Here is a 9631-nt window from a genome sequence, read left to right as displayed (position 1 = left end):
ACACACACACACACACACACACACACGCACAGAAACTTTTCTATCTATCCTCAAACTTTTCTAATGATATTCTCTATATATGGACACATTTTTATTGAACTTGGTTTCTGCTACATCAGTCATAGCATAGACTAAAGAAATGAAAGGGGGGGGAGTCAAAACTGAGGGCATAGAGGTTTATTAAAGATTACTTCCCTATTTCTTTGAAAAAGCAGGCACAGCCACATACACACAAACATAGACCTGTTGATGTGGTATCAATATTCCTGGGAGCCCTTTAGAGCACTCACACCAGGGCATGTTCTAAAGGTTAAACAATCGCATACAGCAAATAATCACGGATAGCAAACAAAGTATTTTCATTTGGAATTAGCACAAGTGTTCACAAGGGCCTAACAAATAAAATAAGAACTCTCCTCTTTAGGTGTTTCTAAACCTTTCCCAGCGGCCCCTTCTCCCCCCACTGATCTCTTTAGTCATAAGCAAGTCTTTTTCTTTTTTTCTTTAGCAGAGGGAGTGACGTGGCAGGAGAGGCAGAATATGACCCTGGAGAAGCCGTGACTAGGGCTAAGCACAGCACCTCCTCCCTCTGCTCCACGTTGTACACCCAGCACACCCCCACTCCCACAGGGTTCCAGAATTTCTATGTCTTCCCATATAGAAAAGGCGATCTATTTAGGCGGGGATCTGATTGGAAGTGCGCGCTTGGGGACCAGTCTCAAAGCTGCGTGTGCAGAGCAGGCACGGTTTTTATTTAGACTCGGGAGGCAATGATGGCACCGACGGGTGCTCCAGCGGTCCCCAGTCACCCCTAGCGCCGTCAGCGCCTCTCTCCATTCCACACTTCAGCTTTAGGTTAGACGTGAGAGTAGAATCTTTCCGTGGAAAGAGCACTGGGGACCAAGGCTTGAGTGCCTGAACGCAAGAGAGCGGTTTATCAACAGGTCGGGAGTTAGTGTGGTGGGGAAGCCCAGCACAACCGCCCCCCACCCCCGCCGCATCCCTCTCCCCTCCCCAGCTGCTGACGCCCTCCCACCCCCATTCCCCCAGCCTGACACCCAAGGAGCTAAGAAGTGAAGCCGAGGCTTCCAAGGAGAGTCCGCAATCACAAACCACCGCTGGGGAGTCGGGGACACATAAAGAATAACCACCCCGCCAGCGAACCTCCGTCCGCCCCCAACATAGTCCCGCCCCTCCCCCTTTCCCGCTCAGTCCCCCCAAAAGGCTCCGCTTGGGGAAGCCAGGCCCGGAGGTGATGAGGTGCAGGAGAGCTAACGGAAGAAGGCGACAGAGAGGAGGACAGGAAGCCGGGACGGCGCCCCCCGCCCTCCCAGCCCTACTTACTCACCTCCGGGGTCGAGGGTCGGCGCCTGGAGCCGGGGCTGGGCGGAAGAACCGGGCAGCACCGAGGAGGACTGCGGTGGCCTGAGCAACTGGCACAACCCCGGTGTGCCGAGTGGGCGCGGGAGGGGCCTGGCGTGCGCGTGCGCGTCGGAGCCGGAGCCGCGGGAGGAGGCGGGAGCTGAGGAGGCGGTGGAGGGGGCGGGTCGCGTCCGGCGCCACGTCCGCAGCCGGAGGCCGCTACTGCCGCCGTAGTCAACCGAGTCTTCTGGCTCCGAAGCTTGAGGAGGCGCCTCCCGAACCCGCAGCTGCCCGGGGTTGTGCCAGTTGCTCAGGCCACCGCAGTCCTCCTCGGTGCTGCCCGGTTCTTCCGCCCAGCCCCGGCTCCAGGCGCCGACCCTCGACCCCGGAGGTGAGTAAGTAGGGCTGGGAGGGCGGGGGGCGCCGTCCCGGCTTCCTGTCCTCCTCTCTGTCGCCTTCTTCCGTTAGCTCTCCTGCACCTCATCACCTCCGGGCCTGGCTTCCCAAGCGGAGCCTTTTGGGGGACTGGAGCGGGAAAAGGGGAGGGGCGGGACTATGTTGGGGGCGGACGGAGGTTCGCTGGCGGGTGGTTATTCTTTTATGTCCCGACTCCCCAGCGGTGGTTTGTGATTGCGGACTCTCCTTGGAAGCCTCCGGCTTCACTTCTTAGCTCCTTTGGGTGTCAGGCTGGGGAATGGGGGTGGGAGGGCGTCAGCAGCTGGGGAGGGGAGAGGGATGCGGCGGGGGTGGGGGCGGTTGTAGCTGGGCTTCCCACCACACTAACTCCCGACCTGTTGATAAACCGCTCTCTTGCGTTCAGGCACTCAAGCCTTGGTCCCCAGTGCTCTTTCCACGGAAAGATTCTACTCTCACGTCTAACCTAAAGCTGAAGTGTGGAATGGAGAGAGGCGCTGACGGCGCTAGGGGTGACTGGGGACCGCTGGAGCACCCGTCGGTGCCATCATTGCCTCCCGAGTCTAAATAAAAACCGTGCCTGCTCTGCACACGCAGCTTTGAGACTGGTCCCCAAGCGCGCACTTCCAATCAGATCCCCGCCTCCAAATAGATCGCCTTTTCTATATGGGAAGACATAGAAATTCTGGAACCCTGTGGGAGTGGGGGTGTGCTGGGTGTACAACGTGGAGCAGAGGGAGGAGGTGCTGTGCTTAGCCCTAGTCACGGCTTCTCCAGGGTCATATTCTGCCTCTCCTGCCACGTCACTCCCTCTGCTAAAGAAAAAGAAAAAGACTTGCTTATGACTAAAGAGATCAGTGGGGGAGAAGGGGCCGCTGGGAAAGGCTTAGAAACACCTAAAGAGGAGAGTTCTTATTTTATTTGTTAGGCCCTTGTGAACACTTGTGCTAATTCCAAATGAAAATACTTTGTTTGCTATCCGTGATTATTTGCTTGATAGCGATTGTTTAACCTTGTGAACATGCCCTGGTGTGAGTGCTCTAAAGGGCTCCCAGGAATATTGATACCACATCAACAGGTCTATGTTTGTGTATGTGGCTGTGCCTGCTTTTTCAAAGAAATAGGGAAGTAATCTTTAATAAACCTCTATGCCCTCAGTTTTGACTCCTTTCATTTTTAGTCTATGCTATGACTGATGTAGCAGAAACCAAGTTCAATAAAAATGTGTCCATATATAGAGAATATCATTAGAAAAGTTTGAGGATAGATAGAAAAGTTTCTGTGCTGTGTGTGTGTGTGTGTGTGTGTGTGTGTATTTAACTTCAGGGAAATCTTTACCTGTCTTTGTTTCAGTCATTGCGTACTTATGTTTTTGCTACTTCCTGAAGATATCTCATTGGATTACATATAAAAACACCTTCAGAGTAGGGCCTTCACATGCTTTGGTTGTAGTAGTAACCTCAGTGCCTAATACAATGTCTGGACATGGTAGGGACACAAATCATCTAAGTTGAACTAATGAGGTATAATCTTAGTGAAGATTACTGGTGTACTGGTTATCTGGTTTGATAGCTTATTGTAATTCTGCTTAATGTTTCATTTAAAGGCAACACTTAAAAATTACTATTTTGATACTGTCAGTTGTTACCACTGTCACTAAGGTGGTCACTTAAAAGTTTTACTGACAGATACTTTTTCTTCCCGCCAGATTCAATGCATTTCTTGTAGCCTGTGTTCTGTTGATTTAATCGGCGATGGGGCTTCGTGTTTAAAAGCAGCCTGTTCAGGGTAGTTGGTTAATCTAGAGAAGCCTAAACACAGTCAGCTGAGTGTTTTAATATACAATGCTTATTGGTGAGTGTGTGTGAAAGTTCTGTATAAATGTATTTTTGAAAGTCCTTGTAATTTGGCAAAGAAGCTAAAACGGGAGTGAGGGATGTGGCAAAGTTCTATATATAGAATGTATAGAAGAATTTAGCTAAATCAATTATAAGTCTTTTTTTATAGGAAATTGGCACTTACTGTTTAATAACAGGTTTTTGCAAATGGCTTTGAAGGGAAACTGTTGCACTGTATTTTGTAGTTAGGCTTCATATAATGTGTTAGTGCTATTTAATCTTCCTTTGGTACACTAAAGGGGTGTTTAGCCATAGGCAAATTTGTGTACTATTTTTCAAACTTTGTTTCTCACCATTAATGAAAACTTAATATATCAAATGTTGTAGATATCCACAAACAACACTGATCATCTGTTTTCCTTAAAAAAAAAAAAAAAAAAAGTTCCTAAGAGGCATTTGTTTACTTATTTCATATTATTGGAAGAAATTATCCTCTAGGAATAGTGTTGATTAATCCTTGCTCACATATATTTGCCAGCTGCTATATCTATGATACTATTGTACTTGACAAGAATTATTTCTCCTTGGCCTAAAATGCCTAAAGGAACTACTGGTGAATTGTAGTCTACAGCAAAGAAGTCTTTCACATTTCCACAATTTCTTTAAAAAGTACAGTTATAACCAGTTTTAGTTGGTACTCTAAATTTGTTCACATGTTAGACCAAGTGTAGAACCTGATTTATGTCCATAGAGTAAGTTCAGTTATTTGTCCTGGGATTAAAGGCTGCTTTTCTGTTTTTATTGCCTTCCTTAGGAAGGTACTTTTTAAATAGAAACTTTGTGTGTATTATGAGTTCCTGTGAGGATAGATTATTTGGGTTTTCATATGATAGAATCTCTTGATAAGTGCCAAGAAAGTGTGTCCCCTTTGGGTAAAACTGGTTGTGAGAAGTCCTGTGTGCTGAATCATGCTGAAATTTCAGCGCCTGACACTTTTGGTGCCTGCCACATAGTAGGACCTCAAGTATATATTGAACTAATAATTCAGTGAGTTTAGGGCAGATGGTTTGCGTAGCATTCAATAATTTTGTTTAAGGATAACATTTAAAATGGTCATTTTGACACTTTTTCTATTAGTTGATTACTTGTCTCTATTGTGTGTACTTTTAAATTTTACAGCAGATTATTTATCCTTACCAGTTTTAAGATTAGGATATGTGTTCAGAATTTAATTTAAGAGAAACAAAGCCCCTGTAATGATGATAATGAACAGGATGGTAATATAAAAATAGTTCTCCTTAGTGATAAAGTGGTAGTATCTGTAAAGAGGTAATATCACTAAAAGTTTGCACATATATGTAGGGGTTGGGGAATGATTTATGGGAGTAAAAGTACAGGTAGCATTACTAGAGAGTTAAGGATTTAGCAGAAATACTTTTTACAAGGTATTCAATGCCTTATGACCAAATTAGAATTTAGAAACAACAATATTCCAAATACTTGCAGCTTTTACACTATTTTTATTATCCAAGAGTTCTAAGAGGAATTTTTTTTTTTTAAAAGATTTTTATTTATTTATTCGAAGGAGAGACTAGTGCGCCAGTGAGTAGAGGGTACACAAGCAGGGGGAGGGAGAGAGTAAAGAAGCGGCTCATAGAGACGAGCTCGATCGTGGGCCTCGATCCATAACGCCAGGATCACGCCCTGAGCCGAAGGCAAACGCTTAACCGCTGTGCCACCCAGGCGCCTCTGGAGGAATTTCTGAACATATATCATGACTAGTTACACGTCAATGATGTACAAGAAAGTCAGATGTTAAAAATATGGTACAAAACAAAATCATGCTCTTGTGGCCTCTTAGGGACTTCTTGAAAGCCTCATGCTATACAAGTTCTGGTCTTGTCAGCCAGGCAGACCTCAGATTTTTCTTTTCTTTTCTTTTTTTTTTTTTTTTAATAATTTTTAGTATGTTGTGTTAGTCACCATACAGTACATCCAAGTTTTGATGTAATGTTCCATGCATTCATTACTTTCGTGTAACACTCCAGTGACACTATGCAATATGTGCCCTCCCTTAATAATTCATTTTCATTTTACTGTTTATTGATAATCCTGTTGGTAACTGTCACTAACAATATTAAATGTATCTGTGGATATTTCGTAGCTGAATAGCTATCTATGATTCCTTACATTTCAAACTCTTCTTACCAAAAAATACACGTGAATTTAGGAGTCAGGAATCATGTGGATGGGGGTGGAGTTCGGCTGGGAAGAGAGAGCTGGTCAAATCTGAGAGAGGTCATCTAAGAAGTTCCAACAGGAAATGAAATCTTGAGGAGCCTGCTTATCTTAAACCCAAGTACTTTTGCAGTTATCTTTAATGTGCGTATATTAAACTTAAACGGCTCTTTAAATTACTGTAGTAAAATGCACGCTATCGATTCTCGTTGGTTTTGGAAGTTCGCTGGCATGAAGCTTATCTTACAAATAAGAATATTTGAAAAGCAGTCAATTTTACTTAAAGACCTTTTTTTAACCAAAAATTGACCGTGATATTGGTATGTATCTTTTCTTGTGATGCAAGTGACTAACATGTAGACACAGATGTAATTTTTCTCACGTACTTTCACAAATATCGCAAAGCTACAAACAAAAATATATACTAACAAAATGGTGTAAGAATATAAGTAAAGTACCTAAATTGCAAACTAACCAGGGAGAACAGGCAGGTAAGAGTGGGGGTCTTGAGGTGGAGTTGGGGGAAAATAGGACAAGTAGGCAGGCACAGGAACGTGCCCAGTTAAGTTGGGATTTTACCTGCAAGCTTCCTGGAAGCCAAAGGAAATTATTTATTTATTTTGTTATTGTTTGTTTGTTTATTATTTATTATTTTTTTTTCCTTTTGGGGCACCTGCTCTGCATAAGACTTTTTTTATTATTATGTTCAGGTAGCTGCTCTATAAGTACATCATTAGTTTTTCATAGGTGTTCAGATTTGTTACTTGCGAATAACAACCAGTGCTCATCAGCAACACGTGGATTTCCTTAGTACCCATCATCCTATTACCCCATTCCCGCAAGCCTCCCCTCTGAAACCTCAGTTTTTGTTTCCCAGGGTCCATAGCCTCTCATGGTTCGCCTCCTCTCTAATTTCCTCCCCCTTCAGATTTCCTCCCCTTCCCTAGATCCTCCATGCTGCCATTGTTTGCGTTCCACATGTATGATAAACCATATGATAATTGCTCTTTCTCTCTGCTTGACTTACTTCACTTAGCATAATCCCCTCCAGTTCCATCCATGTCGCTATGCAAATGGTGGGTACTCATCGCTTCTGATGGCTGAATAATATTCCATTGTACATATGTAATCACATCTTCTTTATCCATTCATCTGTTGGAGGGCATCTGGCTCCTTCCCATCCGCTTGGCTATTGTGCACAATGCTAGCACATGAAGATTGCGGGCATGTGCCCCTTCTTTTCACTACATCTGTATCTTTGGGTAAATACCCAGTAGTGCAATTGCGGGTCGTAGGGTAGCTCTGTTTTTACCATCCTGAGGTTATCTGTTAAATAGGAAAGTATATAGATCTCAAAGAGAAGAAAACATCCTAAATCTGTTGCAGAAACAAAAATTTTTCTGAATACCACTAAAGACATTCTCCTTTATGTGGAGCTCTTGATCAGAGGCATCCAGTGAATGTGGTAGGTGTAATTCTACAGTGCAGTACAATGTAGTAAACAGCCTGCGTATGCTCTTTGTTTCAGTTTTTTCTTACTAAGGACATAACCGGAGTTAAACTCAGTGATGTCATTTTTCTTCAAATCAGCATTTTGTGATTTAAGTATGTTGTTTTTTCAGATCACCTTGATTTGAGGATAAAACCTAAAAAAAACTAGGATAAAACTAGGCAGATGAACGGCGATAACTCCTTTGAAAATACCCTTTATGAATATCACTGATTTCTAAGACTTAAAAATATAAAATTTTCTTTAGGTACCAATTAAAGCAATACATGTTTACGGTAGAAAATTAAAATATGAGAGTTAGATATAGATTTATAGATGTATATCTTATATAAAGGGATGGTATTTCTTTTCTGTAGCACAGTCTCGTCTTCTCTCTCTGTCTCTCCTCTCTCTCTATATTTCTACTCCTAGTGGCAGTCTTTTGTAACATATTATATACTTTTCTTTCAGTCTTTATGTACATGTAAAAGAATTGATTATTTATATATGCCTTCTATATTCCGAATGTAACATTAGCATCTCCCCATAGTATTTTGGTCTTCATAAATTATTTTAATGTCTGCACTTGTGTGTTCTTAGGAAGCTATAAATTCATCTTCTTTGCTCTTCCATGAGGCTATACTCATTTGTACACTTTCAGATGTATTTTGTATTTTGTTTGTTTTTGCTGGCTCTCTTCACTCATCCCTTAAATATGAGCAGTCCATCACAAGTTGTTAGTCTACTTTCTCTTCATACTTCTGTCTTCATAGCTACCACTTGCACCACTCTTGGGGCTCTCAACCTAACTCTCAGACTTCATCGCTGAGTTTCGCCCCTTAAATCCAGTTGCCTGCTGAACGTGTCCTGCACAGTGCCCTGAAAGCATTTCAGATCCAGCTGTTCAAAACAAGTCCTTTAATCCTACTGTATAGTTAACAGTACATGTGTTGTACACTTCTGTTTTAGAGGGTAGATCTCATGTTAAGTATTCTTACCACAATAAAAATAAAAATTTTGAAGTCTTCATCTTTCTCGATGGTTTCTTGTCTCCTGTCCCTTGTCTTCATCATCTTTGCCTACTTAGTTGCTCAAAAACTAGAAATTTTCCTTCCTCAATTTTCCTTATTCTCATATTAATACCCAAGCTCTGTTCTACTTCATACAGAAAATTCAAGTATTTGTCTACCATCATCTGGCATTGAAAAGGCTCTGGGGATGGAGCAGTGAAATCAAAACCAAGCCTTTGTTCTCCTGGAGCTTACATTCTTAAGTCGGAGACACGAAAAGTAAACACACGTATTTATATTTACATATAAATACTTACAAATATTTATATATAATATATATATAATATATAAATATGTAGAATATGTAAATTATATATATATATATAAAAGTAAGAGCAATGAAGAAATTGGAGCAGGGTTAGGTGAAATGATCGAAAGGAGTAGGGAGGATGCTAATCTATTGTAAGGTGGTCTGGGGAAGATCTCTGCTTAAGGGACATTTGCATAAAGACCTGAAGGAAGTAAGGAAGCCATGCACATATCTTGGGAAGAGCCTTCAGGAGTTGGTGAGCAGGAAACCTGTGCCAGCTAGACTGGTATGAGTGAGAGTCAGAATGGTAGGGAGATGCTGTCAGAGGTTAAGATGATCAGGGCCTTCAACTCTGGATTTTATTCTGAACAAACAGAAGCACTTGTAGGGGGCTTAGGCAGAGTGCAACACAGCTAGACTGAAAGAAGAGCAAAGGTAGAAGCTCAGAGCCCTTTAAGAGACTTTGTAGGCCAAGTAAGATGATACGATAGTTTAATTGAAAATGGTAGCAGTAGAGGTGATGAGAAGTGCTTGTATTCTGGATTTATTTAGCGACAGAATTTACCAATGATTGATGGAATGTAAAACAGGAAATCAGCAGACCTCGCAGATTTTCTTGCCCAAACATTTATTTATACAGAAAATCAAGAGTTTAAACTGTTGTTCCATTTCACTGAACTTGACAAAGTAGCCACTTACTGTTTTTAATCTCTCTGTCCTTCATCTGTTTTTTTCTTCCTTTTTTTTTTTTTTTTTAATTTTAGAAAGAGAGAACAACCGGCGGGGAGAGGAGGGGACAGTGGGAGAGGGAGAGAATTCAAGCAGATGCACTGAGCTCAGAGTCCGACTCAGGGCTCAACCCCACGACCCCGAGACCATGACCTGAGCCGAAATCAAGAGTCAGCCATCTAACTCACTGAGCCTCCCAGGCGCCCCGCCTCTTCATCTGTTCTTGCTTCAGTTAGCTTCT

The 9631-nt window shown here is 42.6% G+C and overlaps 2 protein-coding genes across 2 annotated transcripts in view; one reads left to right on the top strand and one right to left on the bottom strand.

The window, feature by feature from the left end:
* TMEM263 (transmembrane protein 263) overlaps positions 1-9631 on the bottom strand; it is a 25803-nt gene that overhangs the window by 15794 nt on the left and 378 nt on the right. The window contains exon 2 of the mRNA XM_040637420.1: positions 1349-1443. The gene's annotated coding sequence lies outside the window, so the exon portion shown is untranslated. The remainder of the gene's footprint in view (positions 1-1348; positions 1444-9631) is intronic.
* Positions 6912-9631, top strand: part of LOC103676465 — a 26001-nt gene continuing 23281 nt past the window's right edge. Inside the window, exon 1 of the mRNA XM_040637078.1 lies at positions 6912-6928. Within this exon, the coding sequence (XP_040493012.1) occupies positions 6912-6928 (17 nt within the window). The remainder of the gene's footprint in view (positions 6929-9631) is intronic.

The sequence above is a fragment of the Ursus maritimus genome, unplaced genomic scaffold, assembly GCF_017311325.1.
Source record: "Ursus maritimus isolate PB19 unplaced genomic scaffold, ASM1731132v1 scaffold_21, whole genome shotgun sequence".
Classification (NCBI taxonomy): Eukaryota; Metazoa; Chordata; class Mammalia; order Carnivora; family Ursidae; genus Ursus; species Ursus maritimus.
Note: the sequence above shows the minus strand (reverse complement) of the source record. Positions and strands in the feature narration are given on the sequence as shown.